This window comes from Candoia aspera, chromosome 9 (genome assembly GCF_035149785.1).
Source record: "Candoia aspera isolate rCanAsp1 chromosome 9, rCanAsp1.hap2, whole genome shotgun sequence".
NCBI lineage: Eukaryota > Metazoa > Chordata > Lepidosauria > Squamata > Boidae > Candoia > Candoia aspera.
Window position 1 is genome coordinate 11,106,748 of NC_086161.1, and position 22,052 is coordinate 11,128,799.

The following is a 22,052-nucleotide window of genomic DNA, read 5'->3' on the forward strand; positions in this document are numbered from 1 at the left end:
CCATGGCAACCCAAAACCATAAGGGACTCAAAGGCAATTTAAGAGCCAAACAATGTGAGATGCAGAAAGGCATGGATCTATGATCCACAATGTGATGTCCCTTTTATGTCCCTAAAAGAATCCCTAAAGTGGTCATTAGGATTAGGGTCAAGATACAGTCCATGCTCTTATGCCAACTGCTTGCCAAAGCTATTCATTATGATGGGGGGAAGCACACTGGAATCTATATGTTTGCCCCTTTGGTAACGAATGGGAGTTTTGTGTGTTGATATACATCCAATTCTTAAAAATCTTTTACAAAACAGCAGCGAAGTGGCAAAAAACTGCAAAGTGGCAGTCCTACATATGAAGAAGGGGAATGATTGTCTGCACTTTTGCATTTATCCTAGATACCCGCTGGAAAGCGAAGAACCATGTGGAACCTCCATTTATCTGTTCCTTGCACTTCAAGCCAAGTTCAGACAGAATCATGGTTTCCAAATAATCTCCAAGGACAGCTCCATTAGAGCATTTTACAGTAGTCCATGTGGGAAGTTGATGCAACATGCCTCTGTAATGCAGTGCACCCTTCCCTCATGAGTGACACATCCCTTAAAAAGAGCCTGGTTAGAGCCATAGACCCAGATCAAAGAACATCTCCCCAGAAATGAAAGTAAAGACAGTAGTTTCCATTCTGGCCACAGACATTCACCCATGGAAAGATGGGAGCAGAAGAATCCACTTCCTCTGTTGAACCACATTCTTACTAGCACAGGAGATAGGAGTTAGACTTTTGCACATTCAGTCTGGCTAAGAAACAACAAATGAAGTTGAGATGGGGAATCTGCTTTTTTCTTTTCATTTTTTCATGTGGATGGTTACATTCTCTTGGCATAACTTCTTCAGGGACACAGGCCAAAAGCAAACAGTGCTAGTGAAGCATCACAAACTAATCAAACCTGAAACAAACCTCCAGAAAAGTAACTTAGCAGATGCCAATACAGCTGGAAGATTAGGATTGGTGAATGAAGGCTACCTCAACATGGATGGGGTGAGTTTTTCAGATGAAACACACTTTCACTGCAGTAAAACAGAGCTGGCCTTTTAAGAGGAAAAACAGCAATGCAAATTCAGACAATGAGGTTCTTTAGTTGGGATTTGGTTGTGCTGACCGATCCAGGTCTAGAAGAGACATTTTCCAGGTGTTGGCTTTCTGATTTACTGTTCCTTCTCTCCAGGGGCTTGAAGATTCCAGGAGCAGTGTCATCCTCCCTTTAGAAGAAAGAAAGAAAGAAAGAAAGAAAGAAAGAAAGAAAGAAAGAAAGAAAGAAAGAAAGATGACATCCAGTAGTTTAGGTTTTAATCTTCCAAGACGTTGCTCTGATTTTCAACAGTTTTTAAGTGATATGGTTAGCTTTAAATATTGATTGATTGGTTTCCAACTCTTTGTGGTCCATAATTCATCTGAGATAGCTATACACCATTCTCAATACTTCCTCCTGATCTGCTGATAGAAATGTTCTTCACAGGTACTGCCACCACGCTCTGTCTCAAGAAACTGGCAAAACGTTCAGAGGCCAGTCCAGGATATACTGTTGCCCAAAGCAGAGCAAGAAGAGTATATGCATGATGTTTCATCCCATGTACAAAAGATAAATTTAAAGGCTGCTTTGTGCCCCTTCATCATCAAATATTAGGAAGATGCATGATGCTCTGGTTCCCCTCATTCAGATTTATCTAAAGTTAAGTAGAGTTTAGGTTTGCAGGAACTATTTGTTTTTTTCCCATTAACCAGTGAGCTCCATCTACTGAAGGCTAGCACAAGACAGTCCCTCAGGAAGGCAGACATGGCATGATGGAATAATCTGAGTTGTGGCACATGCACAGCTGGGAGGTTGTTCTCCATGCACATCTCTTCTCCCAGAGAGATTGAGGGAACTACCAAATGGTGGGCTTCTATAGCCTCTAAATTAAAGCCATCATGTAAGAACTCCATCTTTTTTCCCTTCATAGACTTTCCCTAGGGGAAAAATGATGGAGGAAGTTATAGGAAAAGACAGGAGGATTTGTGGCAGGTTTTGCAATAAAAGCCTCATGTAGAACACACTTTATTTATTCTACCAAAACATGTTTTGATTTTGGCTTGGAAACTAAACTGGCTGATTAGTGCCTGGATGGGGAACTATCGGGCTAGGAAGTTGAGGAAACATCTTACAGCAGAGAACAGCAAACCACTTCCAAACTGTTCCTAACAAAAGACCCATGGAGTCACCAGGAGTTGAGCTTGACTCAGAAGGCATGTTGCATTTAGGGTTAAGAGGAATGAAGTTGTGTTGATGTTTTTATTCCTTGGGTTAAATCATCAGGAGTCAGAAAATCTCCTGAAGTACAACACACTACACACTACCAGAACTACCAACTGTCAGCTTCATGACTTATACCTTGAAAAAGCCAATAAAATGGTTAAATAAAAAAGCTTTTAAAGGTGGGAGGAAAATTCCTAGGATGAAAGGGACTAGTAATGGCCTTGCTCACATGGGGCTAATCAATTTTGCTTTCTTTTAGGAATCAATAGAAGTGGCTGCACTTATAAATCAGGAAAGAGAACCCCTTTCATCCCTTTCCCTGATGATTCATGCATTACCAAAGCACATCTTGACTTAGAGCTTGAACCCTTTTTGTGGTATAAGAAGGAAGCAAATTCTGTTCTGTTGTCTTCTGGAACTGACACACTTCAAACCCATTGACCAAGTGCACTCCGCAACATGTATTTCCCCAGCAGCCTTGAAGACTCCATGGATTGCAAGGTAGGGTACAAGTAATAAAAACTGATAGAAAGGAGTAAAGCCGAAGTGACTTGGGCAGCACTTCTAACCTTATTTCATTTCCACTGTATTCGGACTGAGGCTTCTTCTTAGCCATTTTATTTTTCCTGTAGTGCAAAATGTAGAGGACGATGGCTCCAAGCAGGAATAGGGCCAAGATGGCCCCGATCAGGGCACCTGCAACAGCTCCAGCTTTCCCAATGCCTACTTATCAAAAGACAGAGAAGGCAAATCACCCATTGAGGTTAGACTTTGAGACTCTCACAAGGAAATGAAAATGTCTCAGGTGGTAGAACGTGCAAAACAATGGGAGTTTTGCCATGCAATTTTTTTTTTTTTACTGCAGTTGCACAAGGGGAGAAATGCAACACAGGTTAAGTAAGTTGCTTGCCATCCAGAGTCACAATTTCTCATGGGACAACCTTATAAATCCCTTAAATCAATCAATCAATCAATCAATCAATCTCAGTGCAGTGAAAGCAACTATTGAGGCTGAATTTTTACTCTCAGACAATTAGTGGTTAACCTATCCATTTTAAAAGACAACCATGTGGTACAAAATGTTGGATAATCCTATCTTATTTCAATTATTCTAAGTTCAGACGTATCAATGATCATTGGGTTGGGTTTTTTTTTTTTTTGCATCTGGTAGCAGTTAGCAATTTCAACTCTCCCCCCACCCTTAAGTTTCACTGAAGGTCCACAAACTCAATCAAAGAAAGGGATCTGAATTTTTAAACACTGTTCTCACATATTAAGTTCTGTCTGGGTCTATTTTAGGTGCTGTTCTCTATTTTTCCCACTTCTACTAGAACTATCCTTCTTACTTATTTCCCACCACATGATATCAGTATAGATGCTTAAAATATTGCTTCACACCATATGGCATTTCCAAACTGCTTTGCTTTTATAAACCATTCATCTTCAAAAATGTATTTGGAACATGAGCAAAATAAGGATCTCGTTTTCTCCACTTCCCATAGCTTTTCCTCTGCCATAATCTAGCAGAAATGAAGTTTATTTTTTGTTAAGAAAATGTATGCCTCACTTTTCTGCTTATATAAGTACTCAAGGCAGCTTACAAGAATCACACAGTATGCAGAGTACAAAAACATGCCAATAAAACCAACACAATGAAAATCAAAATCCATATTAAAATCAATATCAAGTAGTCATTAGAAGCCTGTGTGTTTATGTTTTCCTGTTACTGGGATGTGGGGACCAAACACAACTCTCTGATCTGAACATTACATAGCGTAGATATTGTTGGCAGATGCTGGGAAAGCCTTTAGCCCAGGAGAGGTCAAAAAAGTCACACGCCAAGCATTTCTATAAAAATAATTTATTTACAGAAAACAAAACAAAAGCAAAACATATTTAAAGGACAGCTCCCCTTTGGAGCAAACCTTGCTCGGCTACATTGCCGGCAGAGAGAAAAAGAGGAAGTAAGAACAAGTCCGGGCAGGTTTCCTCCCCCCAGGCTATTTTGCATGAAGCACGTGAGAGGAGACAATCAAATACAACCTCTTAACCCGGCCAAAATGACTAGGCACAACAGCAGCTTAATCTGTTAGTAGGAAAACCTCAACAGATATCACATAGGAAAAGACCCTTCTGCTTGTAGTAAACCAAGTTTCTTGCAGAGGTACAAATCTACTCAAAGATTTCTCCTGCTGATCTAAATAACTGGTAGGTCTGTACCTCGAGGAACGAAGCAGGCCTTAAGCCACTCAGGGCCTTTAAAGATAACATCAACACCTTAAGTTGTGCCCACTTGGCAGTTGGCAGCCAGCGGAGATCTTTCGGTAAAGGTTTTGAGTGATTGCTGAACCTTGGCCATGGCCCCAGCTTGGCCACTGCATCTTATACCAGCTACGACCTCCAGACACTATGCAAGGGTAACCCCTACCCACCACTGTAGCCAAAACAGGTTGCACTTAATGTTGTGAGAAGCGAATCTCAATACAGAAATTTATTTTGGAATAAAATGCGCAATGGCTCCTTTTATCTCCAGTCTGATGTCTCAAGATATAAACATGTGTTTCCTCCACCTGGAATTGTTTTTGCTGGCAAGGTCCTTTTTGTTCTCAGTGGCTCCTTGATGATCAGAAATCACCTAGCGATGCCTATTTCTGCACCCCCATATTGGGAATGTTGCTCCGTGAAATTAAACAAACAAGCAGCCCTGTATAGAGAAAATTAGCCTGTCAAAGAATAGGGTGGGCATCTTGCCTCTGGTACAGCATGGCTGGGAATTCTGATATGGGGGCAGTTTCAAAAATGGTAGCATGTGTTGAGGTTCATTTCATTGTCGCTGGGATAGAAAAATGTCGGGATCAGAAGTTGATTTCTTATTATGTGGAGTTCTTGGTGCTCCCTAAGCTTGGTTGCTTGCAGACATTTCATTACCTGACTAGGTAACATCATCAGTGCGGGTGAGTGTGGGGTTTGCTCCCTGTTTATACACAGTAGCTTGCCCTGCCAGTGTTGGTGGGGTGTGGTTTCCTCCTTGGTAGTCCCTTGATTCTGGTATTGTTTTCTGCTTGTTTGCCTGGTATTAACCCCTGCTTATCTGGGTGTTGGTTGCTGGAGAGGATGTGTTGTGGTCTTTTTGTTTCCTCCTTAGCTTTTTACTGTCACTTCTGACTGGTGTGTAAATGTGGTTTATCTCTATGTGTCTATGGATGGCTGATTAGTCTGAATGCCAAGCTTCCAGGAATTCCCTAGTGTTTTTGGATTTAGCTTGGTCTTGGATGCTCACAGCTTCCCAGTTGAAACTATGGTTGAGTCTGTCCATATGTTGTGAGATTAAGGAGTTTCCATCGTGTCTTCTGACTGCTGGTTGGTGTTCATGGATGTGCTCTGGTAGCCTTCTGCCTGTCTGTCCTACAGAATGGCTGATACAGTCCTTTTCTCTTTAGTCCAGTTCTCTGCTATTGGATTTCTTATTAGCAACACAAACTGCACATCAACTTCCAATCACCTTTTTCCCCTGGGACACCAAACTGTTTTTAGGATGTAATTTTATGATACTGAGCTCCCAACATAGCCCACACATTTAGCTTCATGATCAAGTTTGGGAGATCCTGGGAAGCCACTGGTGTCCCACTGATTTTTATTGTTGCACTGGTGGTCATCTCTTGCTCCTGTTCACTGTTTATGGCCAGTTGGTTGAGTAGGTTTAACATTTTATAAGTAAATTAACACATCTCTCCTGAGCATGAGTTAAATCAAGACGAATGCACAGAGATCAAGGCCCATCTGGTGTGATACAGGGGATGTGTGAACACAATTGCTTGCATCCTAAACCTTAAAGTAGGAGCAGAAGGCAGGGGTGCATTGTGTGTGTGTGTGTGCACGCGTGCAAATATATGTCTTCATCCTTTCCCTATGCTAGTTCCCAATTTAAGCTGCCTCCCACCAGAGTTGTCATTACTCTACAAACTTGAAATTGTGTTGTCAGGAACCAAGGTGAAATGCTTTTTTTCCCCCCAGAAGAAAAGCTATAATTATATACTCCAATTGAACTTTATTCTGTCACATCATCAGAGAACTTTTCCCCGTAAGATTTTTCCCTTAAGATTCTTCCAAGTGCTGAAACACACCTTTGAAAAACAAACTGTAACACAGACCTTTGCTTGAAATGAATACTTGGTTTTCATACTGCTTCCTTCTTTACACCTCTCTGCCTTCTGCAGCCTGAGGGTTCCACCTCCCAAACATTTACTGATGCTTCTAATTTCTCCTTCTAGTCCTTGTTCAGCTAAGAAGCAAAGCTTGTGAGTGGGGGAGCCGTCCACGGAAATGAGAGCTAATTAAATGAGAGGAACGACCTGAGTGGGAGGCAAGTTAGAAAAACGGGATATGAGTCGTTCATGCAGAACTTGAAGATTGAAATAGTCCAAAATTACTTAATGGTGATCAGGGAATGGTGCTTGAATGGACAATGATTTGACTCCAGAATATTTTCTGGCACTAGAAAAGTCCAATTTAGTAGTAGCTCCTCTTCCTCTTCTTCTTCCTCTTCCCCTCCTCCTCCTCCTCCTCCTGTAGTAGTAGTAGTAGTAGTAGTCCTTCTTGTTCTTCTTTTTCTAGCAGTTGTAGTGGTAGCAGTTCTCCTTCTCCTTTACCACAGAGGTTAGGCTTTAGCTCCTATTCCCATATTGGTGGGAACTGATGTATTTTTAGCTCATGATGATATAAACAGTCCACTCTAGAAATCCTTCAGGACATTTTTGATCCAGTGTGTCAAACCCTATGTAGCTGGCCAGACCCAGGAAGCAAGAACTACATTGGGTTCAGTATGATTTCTTTAATGCTAGTCCAGACTAAATAGAGGATCTAAGAAACAGGAATTTCCCATTGCACATTTATAGTGAGCTAATTAAGGTAGATTCTCTTCGAATTCTTTGAAATGCTTCTTCTCAGATTTCGTATGGCTCACCCACTGCTGTAAACAACCCTGGGTTTTCAAACTTGGCAACTTTAAGATGTGTGGACTTTAACTCCCAGAATTCCCCAGCCAGCATGCTGAGAGTTGAAGTCCACACAGTTGCCAAGTTTGAAAAACACTGGTTTACAGTATGCCTCTATTTGCTTCCCTACCTTTCCCAGCCTCCTCTCAAACAGGGATAGTCCTGATCTAAGTAACAAAACAAGGGATGCCATTTTGGCAAAAAGTTGGAGCCAGATCAATTAGTTCTCCTCTCCAAACAAATTTGGCTCCTGGAAATATTATGCCACTGAATAACTCAGTCCATCACATAAGTGATTTTTAGAAATTCAGGCTATTTTCCCTTCCCCTCTGTTCAGATATGCACACATTGCTGAACCATACTCAAAATCATTTATCTGAAAATACATTAAAAGGAAAATCAAAGTGTCTTCATTGGGATGAATAAATTATCTCAATCACCTTTCCCCAAATTTCACAAGAGTTGGGGTCAAGGGGTGTTGATCAAAGTTGTCCTCAATGTACCTGGAGGGCACCAGGCTGGGGAAGGCACAGCAATCATACAGCCGTACACAAACACAGTGTGATTTCACAAAATCACATGGACATGATGGAGAAAGTTGTGTCACCCCATGTTAATTGCACGACTGTTGATAACCAATCGGTCCCTGCCCTAGCACACTCATAACTTCATTCCTATTGATAACAGTGGGAACATTCATTTTCTTATGTAGAATAAGACCACATTTTCTTATACACAAGAACATGAAAGCCACAGGTGTGGCGGTGCAGTTATTGGTCTAGGAGTAGAGAGAAGCAGGTGCTAGTCCACCCTAGGCTACAAAACCTGACTTGGTGACTTTAGGTTAGTCATTCGCTCTAAGCCAGTCTTTCTCAGCCTCAGCAACTTGAAGATGTGTGGACTTCAACTCCCAGAATTCCCCAGCCAGCATGGCTGGCTGGGGAATTCTGGGAGTTGAAGTCCATACATCTTCAAGTTGCTGAGGCTGAGAAACACTGTTCTATGCCCAACTACCTAACAGAATAACAGGGCAAAATAGAAGTTGAGAACACTGCGAAAGCTGCCTTGTGGTTCTAAAGACAAGGCAAGATCTAAACAAAATAAATACTGTACATAATACAAAACACCAAACAGGAAAATATGATACTTCCTACACCCATACTATAAGAAGCACAGCATCAGAGAGACAACTGCAAGAAACGCAAGAAACGGGCCCTGACTAATGAGGGAGGGAAAGTTGTCATTGTGCAGAAAACTGTTCTATGCACTCTTCTAAGGACACCACTTCATTCTTCCCCTTTCACGTTGATGATGTCCTTCAGCACTGCAGCAAGAATTCATAGAGCCGAAAACAGGATAAAGCACAGATGATGTCCAGGGATGAATGAGAACTGGCTCTGGGCCCAGGATTCTCTTGCAGAAGGAGCAGAAATATTACTATGATGTTCAACCTCAAGAGTGAAAGAGATGGAGCACAGAGAAGTATTCAATCTAGCCCTTTCACAGGAGTTCTTGAAAAATGAAAGTGATAGATACCGCAAGCTATTTTTAAAAAAGGAACAGGAGAAGCAAAGCTTCATTTTAAAAATGCCCTTGATGTACAGTATCCCACTTTAATTGGGATGCACACTAACTGGTGTGCTGGATTTCTCCCCATCTTGTACCCATTCTAGCAAAGCAAATAGTTACAGGTGAGCCTCTTTGCCTGCCTGCTACATCTGAAGGGGTCCAGCCTGTTTCTGGAGGCCAATCCATGCGGTCAACGGAAGCCAGTGCTGAAATCTTTCTTGTCGTGAGGTTGTAGGGAGGGGGAAGAAAGACACAGGTTTGAAAATTGCTCAAGGACAGCATGCCAACAGGAAGCCAGCAGGCCAAAGATCAGTAAAATCTTATTCTTGCCAGGTTCTCTCCCCCATGGAATATTTAAACATGCCACCATCCTTCCTACAGCCTTCACTGCAACCTGAATTGGCTCAGTGCATGAAAAGTTTTACCATTTAGCACTTTTGCTGCAAGTATAAATGAGACCAAAAAAACTGGGGCAAGGGGGAGAGGGACAGGTCAGATGGTGCCTCTGAGTACCCAGAAAGCCAAGGATTCTGCCACAGAAGCCCACCACAATCCCTTTCCCAACTGACTCACTTTAATTTTCAAGTTTCTTTTCACTGAAAAACGTTAACAACGAGGACCTAGTATGAAGCAAAGATGATTTCCAGCGTTCAGCATTGTCCTTATTTACAAGAATGCCCCTGAACCCACCTGAATGTCTCCAGAACAGCCTTAGAAAATAAAAATGGTGAGTAAGGTCACTCAGCATTTGGTTGGCAGCATGCCCATCTCCCCAGAAATTCTGAGGAAAAATCATAGATATGTAGTGTGAAGAACATCACTGGATGGCACTATAAACTCATAGAGATTTGCCTGGGATGGTGGGAAGCTCTGTGCAAATGGAGTGAGTAATCTAGCCATTGGCTTAATGGACAGGATCAAATGACCAGGACTTCTTTTAAAGTATTAAAAGAATATCTGTTATCCTCTGTTATCCTTCAGGCTTTTTAATTCTTGATGGGTCAGGGCTACCAGACTTGCCTGCAAATATCTAAACCACCACTAAATAGCAGTAGAGTGATACAGAAAGCACCGGCTCTTTGCTGCCATCTAGTGGTTGTCTGTATTTGTGCAGCCTAGATATGATATTTTTATTGCTGGGGGTGGTGGGAGGTAAGGGGATATACTTTCTTTACAATCCAACTTTGTTTTGAGCTGTAACTTTGGAAGCCAGTGTATTTGGGATGCCCTGAATGGACTGTTGGGAACTGCTAGCAAAGAAACTATTCAAGAATCCAGTATCCCTGTTTTTATGCTATTTAGGGACAATTTGATCCATCTTTTTCTCATACCTTGCTAAGTCCCCCATCCAGAAGAGCCTGAAGGAGACAGAACTTGCTCCTATCACCTTCTCTGCACCCAAATCCTGCCACTTCCTTTATGTGATCTTGACTGACCTCTCTGAGCATCATTCTGCTTCACAATCTTTAATTGGATTGGGGGATTTGCTGCTACAAGCTATAGGGATGGTCACCAATCTAGATGAATTGGAAAAGAGGACTAGAGGAATTCAAAGAGAACAGAACATCCTGGGGAATATTTATTTTGTTGAATGCCACTCCAGAATCAAAAGTGGCATTCCCTAAATCAGGGGTGAGTAAGATACAGCTGTAGGACCACAGGTTGACTCCTAGTTTGTGCCTTGCTTTGCAATGCCCTCTGATTCTATTGCTGACTTTCACTTTTGCCCAATTTTGAAACTGGGATCCCACCCAAATGCTAGTGAAAGCCTGAAGTGGGCCACCATTAAAAAAAGAAAGAGAGAGACCTGTCAACCCTACTGCAAAAACCCAGAAAAAAAGAAAGAAAATCTTACCCTTGCCCACTAACAGGACACTACTACTGTTTTGCCCATGCAGTTCTTGGACATCCCCCTCATAAAAAGCATCAACAAGCACAACTTCCCTATATCACGATAGTTCTAGGGTTCTTCTTACATATTTTATATGTTTGCATATTTTCTATGTATATATGTTTTACATTCTTTGCCCCTCATAGAAATAAGATGTCAAGGTCCCCTGATAGAGTTATGGACTCTGCTTGAAAGTGCAGTCGTAAGAATGGCCAAACTTTTCCATTAAGCCACCAAAAGTAAGACATTCGGTCCTATCTCACACAAATAAGTCTGCTCTGATGTTTTCCCTTCTGGCTGTGTCTTTTCTAGGGATTGCAGATTGGGAAACTTTCCCAGTCAGAAAGGCTAACCAATGAGAAAATACTGTCTTTCTCCACTGCATGGTCACTGGCCTCCTATTTTAATGCAGGGCTTTTTAGAATGCCCAATGGGCTTCCCAGAATATCCTTGATATCATGCTCCTTGCAATAACTTTGAAAAATAGGTCAATGCATTGATTCCCATGGTGTACACGGAGTACAGGGCTCGCTTACAGTTGCCTCATGAGTTCAGAGCCTAAAGGAGAAGGACAAAGGCTTCTAATCCCTGCTTCAAAAACTCAGTCTGAGTCAGACTTGATATCATGCTGGGGATAGCTGGTGAGATGGCTCTAAGCAGCACCCAGTTTGGTGAGACTCATTCACTGGAAATCCTTTCTACATGGGAACTTCAAGCATTAGTTCTTGGATACATGAAAGGTGAAATTAAAGTAGCATATCTGAAGAACATTCCTTTATAACAGAGGTAAGTAACTCACAGCTCTGCATGAGGCAAAATTATTTCCTGTTCCCCAAAATGTTTGATCCTGAAGAAGAGTGCAGATGTCAAGTTGCAGACTAGCCTCTAAAATAGGCTTAACACCATCAAAAAAAGAGTCAGGGATGGAGGAATCCTAAATCTGAGCATCAAAAGGAGCATCATAGCCTCTTCTGGATCAATGATCCTTTCACCACAACTGCCCTTACTTTCCACTAAAGCTTTAATTTGGCCCCCAAAAGCGTATCTGCTTCTACTCTACAATAACCAGAGCTATTGACATACCTGATGCTCAGTGTCTCTCTGACTACAGATGGTATCACTGTCCAAAATCTGAAGAGGAATTCCAAATTTTTTAGGGCAACTGAAGTCAGCTGTTCACTCACAGCCTCCATTCACGCAACTTTCCTAACCTGGTTATTAAATTAACCCATTTAATTAATTAATTAATTAATTTATCACCACCCATCTCCCCCCAAAGGAGGGACTCTGGGCAGTTAATTAACCCATAAACCCTAAATCAACCCATTAACCCCAGATTAACCCATTTAACCCACTGGTTACTAAATTATCCCATTTTCTGAGCTTGTAACATGCATTGAATCATTCACAAAACACACCAAGCGAGCCACAGAAGCAAAACCAAGGTTAAAACTATCCAAACTTAATAAGATGTGCAAATACCAGCTGCTAAGTTTCTAAATGAGCCAGTTAAGAGTTTTGTGTGAACACAGGCAATACAGGAAAAGATCCTTACAATAATCAGGTACTCAGAAAGATTAACAAAAAGAGTTCCTTGGTGTACTAAGGTGTCCTCACCTGACACATGGAGAGATATTTGGCAACTATGATGTCCAAACTCATTGGAGGCAGTGCAGATATAAGTGCCAGAAAACTGAAGTGTGAGGTTGGTCAGTATGAGAGTTCCCTTTTCTTGGTCTGGGGAAATGAAAGCAAAAGAGAATAAGAAAGTAACATCCAATAGGAGATAATATATGAGGCTCAGGGTTGAACTGAGAAAGTGTTTAGCTTCTGCTTTTCCTTGGGGAGATGGGGAAGTGTTGAAAGTTTAGATGACTTGTCAGTACACAAGGAAAATATCTGGATCCAACTTCCCGAGTGATTAAATGTTACCTAGCTCTTGCTCATGCAAAATGGAGGCCATTTCAATGAAAGAATAAAATATTTGCCTCCCTTTAAGATCAGCTGGAACAGAAGAGCTCCAGAGGAAAGAGATGACATCATTTGTGCATTGAAGACTGAACGGAGGGGGTTAAAATCATGGCCACTCAGCTCTCCACCCATCTTCTAGCGAAGACCTCAACTATGTGGCATGTGTGATAATCTGGAGGAACCCAAAGCCACTTCAAGAACAGATCAGAGATCGGTCCCACCCCAAAACAGTTGATTTTGAGATTGTGTTTTGTCCCAAAGCCCTGCTCCAATTGCATCACTGGGTCAGTTCGCAGCCTCATATGAATCCAGCAGAACTTATTTATAGAAAACCAGGACTATCAGGCTAATCTAACCTAATGTTAGTGATTGCAATATTTTGTCAGGACTTCAGGTAAGACTTTTTCCAGTCCCACCTGGGAATCCAAGTTTAAAGTGCGGATCTCCTGCATTCGAAACACAGCATCTACAACTGAGTTACTGTCTTTTTTGATACATGGTAGTCAGGGTTGGGGCCCATAAACTCAACCTGGATAGTCAATCTACATCTCCACTTCCCCAAATCTATATTTTGGTTTCTAATCTCAGCTTTTTCTATGTCTTCCCAATCTGGTGGTTCTTACATGTGTTCAGCTCCTTTATCCTGCATGGCTCTGGGCTACACTGTCTGAGAACAATAACCACTGTAGTTCCATGCATCTGGGGGGCACTTGATTGGGGAAAACCATTTTAAGCAAAGGTAGAAGAAGTGGAGGCAGATGTGGTCAATTATGCAATAATCTTCTCCTTATGGAATAATGTTCCCCATAATAACATTATTAACATGGTAATCTTCTCCATAGGGACGCGGTGGCACTGCAGGTTAAACTGCTGAGCTGCTGAGCTTGCCGATCGGAAGGTCAGCGGTTTGAATCCGCGTGACGGGGTGAGCTCCCGTTGCTAGTCCCAGCTCCTGCCAACCTAGCAGTTCGAAAACATGCCAATGTGAGTAGATTAATAGGTACTGCTTCAGTGGGCAGGTAACGGCGTTCCGTGTAGTCATGCCGGCCACATGACCATGGAACTGTCTACAGACAAACGCCGGCCCTTCAGCTTTGAAACGGAGATGAGCACCGCCCCCTAGAGTCGGACATGACTGGACTTAATGTCAAGGGAAACCTTTACCTTTACTTAATCTTATCCATACTGTTATTAAGGGGGTAATTATTCCATAAGTGTAAGATCAGTTATGGAATAATAATTCTTTCAGAATGTTGTAGTCTCTGGGTGTTGTAGTTCCAACACATCTGGAGAGTATAAGGCTGGAGAAAGCTGTTCTTGAAGGTATACTTTCAAATTGATCTTCTCAAGATACTGAAGGAAATTCTCAACCGACACTGCACTGCTACAGCAACGTTTCCCCCTTATTTTGACTAGCATATCAAGGCTATTTATATTCGTATAGCGAGTCAGCCCCAGTTAAATGCAAACCAAGTCCACAGGCAGTCCTCTGTCCCCTGCTGCAATTATATTAGTGTACTTGCTTTACACACATGCACCCACCCTTCCCTCCACTTTGGCATGACCTTTACTAGGGAAGACAGCCATTCACCTACTTTGCACCATGTTGGAAGGAGGAAGTGGCTGTTTAGAATCCAGCTTGGTCCAGGAATAAATTGGGGGAGGCACACCTTCAGAAGAATTGCAGGAGAAAGTGACATCCGACCCAATAGCAGCAGAGGTGGTCCCTTTACAGACTGGTGTAGATGGTGGCACTGATGAGAAAAGATGAATTCAATACGAGGAGCCCATGGAAGTCAAAATATGTGGATGGTATAGATCCTTTGCCTCCAAGATTGGGGAGCATGACTCAGACACCCCCTTTAAATCTGGCACCCTCTAGAACTACTGACTATCTGTTTGGTGGACCTGTAAAAAAGCTAAAAAAAATTGGATTCAAATACACGTATTGACACAGAGGATTTTAAAGATTAATATTCAACTGAAGCCAGAACTTCTCCTTTTAGAACTGATAGATACACAGTTAGAAAAGAGTCAGGGAAGATTATTTCAATATATGATTACCCCGGTGAGACACGAAGATGGAAAGATTCAGCACTACCCATCATGGAGGAATGGCTGGTGAAATTGACAGAACTCGCTGAGATGGCCAGACTGACTTGTCTGATCAGAGAAAGGTCATTATTGACACTCATCAATGACCAGAAACCCCTTATGGACTTTTTGTGTAAAACAGAAAATGATTTTGTGACTTACAGTTTTGCTGATTAGAAAGAATAGGTTATAGAAAGAAGGGAATTATGATGTAATCTCAGAGAGAGAGGTTTGATTAGAATTGTATGTATAACTGCTGAGAGGCAGATCAGAAGCCACTTCTCTCAGACAGACAGATAGGTTTCCGTTTTTATTTTCTTTTTCTTATCTCCTTTTTGTCTTTCTTTTCTTTTCTTTTCCTTCCTTTTTTCTTTTTCACGTTTACTATACTTCTTTCTTTGGATGTATTTCTTATTATATATGTAAAATCTTTTAATAAAAACTACTTTAAAAAAATAGAACTACTGACTACCATCACCTTTGATCAGCAGGCTCATTCAGCCTTGCCTGACCTGGTGGACTTGTCTGTGACATGGTCAACCATCCCTCTCCTTCTCAATGGCCATGGGTCTTCAATTCGCCATCATATGCTGACTTCCACATCTACTGGATGAAAATACCCATAGTCCCTAACTGGCAAAGCCATACAGAATTGCCTGATACAGAGCTTTCTATGCCTGTTGGACTATAATCCCCATCACCCCCAGCCGGCAGGTGAGGATGCCCACACATCCATATCCTGTAAATGAATGCATCTGTCAAACAGCTTTGAGTTTTAAGAAGTTTTTGGTAATGATCAACCCAATTTTACCCACTCGTAGCTTAAGCTGAGGAGATCTAATCTTTGTCCAACTTATGCAATGCACTAAAACACCGCAGTTGTGTCTATCCCTACCAACTTGGTATTAAAAATAAAATGGAACTTACTTAAAACTATGAGACTCACAAGCCCAGAACCGGTGCCAGAGAAATCTGGCGGGTTGTTCACTTCGCAGACATAAGTGCCAGCATCTGATGCACGGAGGTTGTTCAACCGGATGGAAGCATCCCCCAGTGTGGGGGGGGCATGAAGGAGGCTTAGCCGTTCGGCCTGCACGCCTGGTTTGTAGAGCATATTATTTGAAAAATACAGAATCTGTAATGAAATGGGAGGATTAACTGGAGGAACAAAGGAACCTGTACAAAGTCTCAGTAATTTTGGAGAATCTCTGTGTTCACTTAAAAAAAATACTACGCCAACATCCATCATTCTCTTTTCATAAAATTTATTCCCCTGCAGAAGAGGATGAATGAGGATTATCTGCAAAATGTTCTGGATTTTTTTTAAAAAAAATTGGATGATGTATCGGAACAGACTTCATAACTGATGGGCTGGAAAGAACTGGCATTGTTGTTGTTTTATTCCATATCTTTCCATCACTCTGAAGCCATCGTAGTTACTCATATTTCCCAATCTGAAAAATTCCCATGAGGTTGGGGGTGGGAGTCAATTTTAGATAGATAGAGTTATTTATTTATTTATTTATGGCAGGAGGCATGTAAAAGATGAGAGTGGGAGTATTCACTTTTCCCTATTGGCTGTTTTTCACATTTTGCTCCTGAATTTCTGTGGTATAATTTTGTTCCATTTTCCATGAGACTGGGGAAAGATTAAGGGTGGGAACAAAAGAGTTTCCACTCCATTCGAGCCCTTATTCTCCCTCCTCCCTTTTTTATAATTCCCAAATCCCACTGCTGAAATTCAATTATTTTGCCACCCAATTTTGGCAGCCAAAATTGGAAGTGCTTTGATGGAGCTGAAGATGAAGTGGGCTGCAAGCTGTAAGCTGCCCACCCCTTCTTTGGCATGTTCTCACCATAGTTTGTTTGGAGAGGAGCTCATGATCTTCAAGAAATCTAGAACATATTTATTTATTTATTTACTAGATTTTTTTTTGCCACTGCCCATCTCCCCCCAAAGCAGGGACTCTGGGCAGTTTACAACAAGGATAAAAACATTAAAATGCCATAAATAAATATTAATACAAATATAATAGTGAAGATAAATATGGTATAAATCCAGATGACAATACTAGTTGGAATATCACTCATGTGTATCTAAGAGGCTGTTTAGGGTGCTAACCATCTCCAGGGGTGATCACTCCCCCTCCCGCCACAAACGAGGTGGCAGAACCAGGTTTTTAGTTGTTTTCAGAAGGCCACAAGAGATGGAATCTGTCTTATCTCTGAGAAAAGGATGCTCCAAAGGGCGGGAGCCACTGCAGAGAAGGTGCGCCTCCTGGACCCCACCAGATGGAATTCTCTTACAGATGGGGTCTGTAACATGCCCTCTCTGCATGATCGGGTGGGATGGGTAGATGTAATGGGGATGAGGTGGTCCCTCAGGTACTCTGGCCCCATGCCATGTAGGGCTTTAAAGGTAATAATCAACACCTTGAATTGCACCTGGAAGCAGACCGGCACCCAGTGCAGTTTGTGAAGCAATGGTGTAATGTGTACCGATCTAGGGGCACCAAAAATTGCTCATGCGGCTGGATTTTGGACCAGCTGTAGCTTCTGGATACTTTTCAGGGGTAGCCCCATGTAGAATGCATTGCAGTAGTCTATATGGGAGATGATGAGGGCACGAGTGACCGTGCAAAGGGCCTCCCAGTCCAGGAAAGGGTGTAACTGGTGCACAACAGGAAGTTGTGCAAAGGCCCTCCTGGCCACAGCTGCCACCTGCTCTTCGAGCTGAAGTTGTGAGTCCAGTAGGACCCCCAAGTTCTGCACTGGGTCTGTCTGGGGCAGTGCAACCCCATCCAGAACCAAAGATGTTAAATTCCCGGATACCGAGGAGTCCCCCACCCACAGCCACTCCGTCTTACCAGGGTTTAGCTGAAGCCTGTTATTCCCCATCCAGGCCACCACAGCCTCCAGACACCTGGAGAGAGCGGTTACAGCATCACTTACTTCACACGGGACAGAGATGTATAATTAAATATCATCAGCATATTGATGATACCTCGTCCCGTGATGACGGATGATCTCACCCAGTGGTTTCATGTAGATGTTAAAAAGGAGCGGAGAGAGTACCGAGCCCTGCGGCACCCCACAGAGGTGGGACTGAAGGTCTGATCTCTTGCTCCCTATCAACACCGATTGGGACTGGCCCTGGAGAAAGGAGGTGAACCAGTGCAGAACTACACCACCCACCCCCAACTCTCTGAGCCATCCCAAAAGGATACCATGGTCGATGGTATCAAAAGCCACTGAGAGGTCAAGAAGGGCAAGGATGGATGTGCTCCCTCCATTGCGCACCTGCCAGAGATCATCCATAAGAGTGACCAATGCTGTTTCTGTTCTGTATCTTGGCCTGAAACCTGACTGAAAGGGGTCTAGATAATCCGTTTCATCCAGAAGCCTCTGGAGCTGCAGCACCACCACCTTCTCAAACACCTTCCCCAAAAAGGGGAGGTGGGAGACTGGACGAAAGTTGCCCAAAACAGTAGGGTCCAGCTATGGCTTTTTGAGGAGGGGGTGCACCAGCGCCTCCTTAAAGGCCACCAGGCACACCCCCTTTTTAACCAGTGAATCATTCTAGTGGTTGGGAATGAGGACAAGATAACCAAGACTTCTGCTTTTCTGTTTAGGAACTTTTGTACCATTCTCCCATCCCCAATTATTTGGAAGGTCACACAGAGCCTTGTTGGTTTTATGCTTCAGCAAGCAACCTTAAACATTAATTTTAGGCAAAATTCAAGTTAACTGCTGTTGATTTACTTCCTTTTCTCCTTTTCCTCCTAATCCTCAATGTCGATACTTGAAACACATATCCCTATATACTTTCTTCACCCTCTGCTTTCTCTGCTCCTGCCCTGTTCTCTTTCACCTGTGTTCCAGCATCAGGAGACGTTGAACCAGTAGCAAACCTCCATTCCAAAACAAAGCCTTTGCCAACAGATGTTTTATAGTGGCAGGGAATTTCCACGTTTGCACCTTTCTGCTGCATCACGGGATCACGTGGTACAGTCACCTCCACACACACCCCACGGCCTGTGAGTGGAATGGAAAAGAAATATTTGTCCAATTTGGGGCTTGAATTGGTGCCTCATTCCTTCTCTGGGGATTCACAGGGCTGGTTTTAAGAACCTGCCCAGGATGGTTTCCTGATGGCTTCTCTTGTCACCCTGTATTAGTCTGCAGTTTCCCTTCTGAACATTTCCACAACATTTAATAGCACAGTTCTTGTCCTAAGTAATGCTAACAAAAAACCATGCAGTACTTGGAGGGGTACAGATTCATTTTGATTCCATTCCTTTGGAAAATCAAACTGACCCAGTTCAACATTTTGCTCTGGTTTGAGATTTTAAACCAGTTTGGAGAAAACCAACCAACCAGGATTTGTACATACGTAAAAAGCCATCCAAATAATCAAATGCATTTAAAGACATCCAATTTGATTCAACCCTATGATTCTCCTTCCTGATTCAGGTCAGGGACTTGACTGAACATGTTTCAAATCAGTCCCCAACTGAAACTTTGCTCAGCCCTATTACAATATTTACCAGCCTAATTGTCTCAGTAGCTTACAAATTATTCAAGGCTTTACAAATGAAAATTAGGAATGTTTGTTTCCAGGGCAGGATTTCAGGCTCAAAAATATAGTTACACTAGAATATGTGCTTCCTATTACACTTACTGTAAGTGCTTTGGGGTTATTTCATTTTGCCCACAGATCTAGTTGGAGTTATTATGGATAAATTACAACTTAAAACAACTATTACAGACGGCTCTTGGTTCCTCAGCCGAGTTTGTTCTATCCATGCAGAGTATCTCATGTTTGATCCCCGACATCTCCAGGAACAGCTGAGGAGACTCCTCCTTGACATTGTGGACAACGTCCTGCTTGAAACTCTGGAAACTGGGTGAAGTGTTAGGCTAGATGGACCAAGGGTTTGACTCACTGTGTGTCTCCTTCTACAGTATGTTCCTATGCCCTCCATTTAGGCATCCCACCCCATTTTCAGAGATTTCAGATACCACAATGCATATACACTCAGAAGTGCCACTGTGCTCGTTGCAGACTGCATTCAGATAAATGTGCATAAAAAAACAGTGCAATCTTATATACACAGGTAAGATTGCAGCATTGGATCAGGGTTTCTCAACCAGGGTTTCGTGGACTCCTAGGGTTCTGCGAGAGGTCGCCAGGGGTTCCCTGGGAGATCACAATTTGTTTAGAAAATTATTTCAAATTCGGGAGACTTCACGTTAAAGAGGTAAGTTTCGTTCTTTATTTTTAGTTTAAGAACACTGTTACTGCATCTATACAGGCCTACCCATGAAACAAATAGAATAATTTTGTAACTTCTGGCCTGTATTTGAGCCTGAATGGGCAGGGGTTCCCCAAGGCCTGAAAAATACTTCAAGGGTTCCTCCAGGGTCAAAAAGTTGAGACAGGCTGCTGGAGACTTGGAGAGGAGCTGATACATCAAAATAGAAGTACTAGCAAAAGCTTCTCCAGAGAGGAATGAAAAGCAGAGCATTGGTTTATCAAGAAGAAAGCTACAATAAGATATAGAGAGATGATTAGAGCCTCTCCCCTTAGCACATTAAACATTTTGCAGTTTGGAGAATGTGGGCCTCCTTCCTGACTTAACCAATTGTTCATCTGCAAATGCTATTTAGTATCAATCGGAAAACAATGTATGGTGTACCCCAAACGCTTGGCAATTTCATTGCAATGTTTGATTGACTTTATAAAGCGGCAATAGGGGCTTTATCACCAGGTGAAAAACATAAACGTAAGGCTACTTTTGCCTGCAAAAGTGAAGAAAAGTGAAGAAAAACGTTCAGTCTCTGCTACTGGGCAAGGATTGCCAAGCAGCCCTCGAAGATTGTACTGGCAAACTCACAAGGGCACTACCGGGCCAAGAGCAAGTTCAGGGCTACCAGACCTGGGATGCAAAACGCTGGATAATCAGGTTCAAGTTTTCCGTGTTTCTTTGCTGTCACTTGTGATCAACTGGATTTCTACAGCCCAGATCCGATCCCCCCAATGGGCAGGGAAAGTGCCACTGCACTAATTTCTTCCTCTTCCCTTCCCATGCCTTTTCCTTTCTGCCTGTGAGATTCTGGGCAAAAAATAGTCTTATTTTTTTCATATTGAATTGCACATAAAAATGAGGTCCTTTATGATCATAATGTGACATTTAAGACACACGCAATAAAATCTAATTGTAAATCTAAGGTACTTACTAAAGGACAAAACGAAGAGCAGGAAGCAGGAGAACCGACGATTCCGAAAGACCATGTTGGGGGCCATTTCTCAGGAAAAAAACTGGCTGTGGCTTTCACTGGGAGAGCTGAAACTCAACTGAAACTGAGTAAGACCGCTCTTTATCTTGTAGGTAAATGAGAGCAAACAGTCATGGCGAGGTTTTGAATCATGCTATAGCACAAAGCTTCCTCCGATGTGGAAGGATAAGCCCAGTGAGCTTCCTCACTCCTTGCACTTCCTGCTGCTCAAGACTGTTTCTCACAACTAGAAATAGTCCTCTTTTGCCTCCTTTGTTTGGTATCTATATTTCAGAAGCCAAGTACAAAAAATGTTGTTTATTTTTCTCTGGCTTCCCCAGTGCTGGATGATAAGGGATGTAGTTACTGCATCTCTTTGCATTTTAATTTGCACTGTATTTGCACCGGGGTGTTTAAGTTGATGGTCGTGTTGCTTTATGTATTTATTTTTTGTTTTAAGAAGTGGAGCCTTTCATTAAAAAAAAAAAATTAGATAAATGCAGAGGTAAGGGAGAGGGGAAAGTGCATTTTAGCTAGTCGTGATGGGATTATTCTGGGAGATTTTTGGCAATGTTCCCTAAATTCCACATCACTGGATTCTGAAAGCACATTCAGAGCATCTCTCATGGAAATGAACCCTTTTGTGGAAACAGCTTTTGGGCTTGGTGCTTGTATTTGAGAAAAACGAAGTTTTGATTTTGGGTTCTGATGATTAGGTTGTTATAGCTTATAGAAATAATGTTTACCATGGTTTGATTTAGAGTAAGAGATTAATGTATTATTTTGTATTTGTATTTGTGCTGGAGAAGGTCAGAAGTCACTTCTTTTGTATTTCTTCCTAATTATTTCTGCTCTTTTTAGTTTATCTTCTTTCTTTCAGTCTTTCTTCAATCTTTTCTCTATTTTGTATTTGATCTGTATTTTGAAACTTTAATGGAGTTTTATTAAATAATAAAAAAGAATCCTTTC

The 22,052-nt window shown here is 42.1% G+C and overlaps 1 protein-coding gene across 1 annotated transcript; it reads right to left on the reverse strand.

Annotated features, from left to right (window-relative positions):
* Positions 1-348: 348 nt before the first annotated feature.
* On the reverse strand, positions 349-21,250 carry VSIG2 (V-set and immunoglobulin domain containing 2). Its single transcript, XM_063310991.1, has 7 exons — positions 21,045-21,250; positions 18,676-18,839; positions 15,732-15,939; positions 14,306-14,464; positions 12,357-12,476; positions 2,855-3,008; positions 349-1,251 (listed from the first exon to the last, which is right to left on the reverse strand). The coding sequence occupies exons 1-7, from the start codon at positions 21,109-21,111 to the stop codon at positions 1,110-1,112; spliced, it is 1,014 nt and encodes a 337-aa protein (XP_063167061.1). The 5' UTR covers positions 21,112-21,250; the 3' UTR covers positions 349-1,109.
* Between the last annotated feature and the right edge of the window lie 802 nt (positions 21,251-22,052).

Excerpts from the sequence above, each read along its gene's own strand:
- VSIG2 (XM_063310991.1), bottom strand. The coding sequence starts at position 21,111 with ATGGCCCCCAACATGGTCTTTCGGAATCGTCGGTTCTCCTGCTTCCTG. Across the intron at positions 12,477-14,305 it reads TCCTTCCAACATGGTGCAAA|ACCAAGAAAAGGGAACTCTC; the intron begins GTAGGTGAATGG and ends TCATTTCCCCAG. Across the intron at positions 1,252-2,854 it reads TACAGTGGAAATGAAATAAG|GGAGGATGACACTGCTCCTG; the intron begins GTTAGAAGTGCT and ends TTTCTTCTAAAG.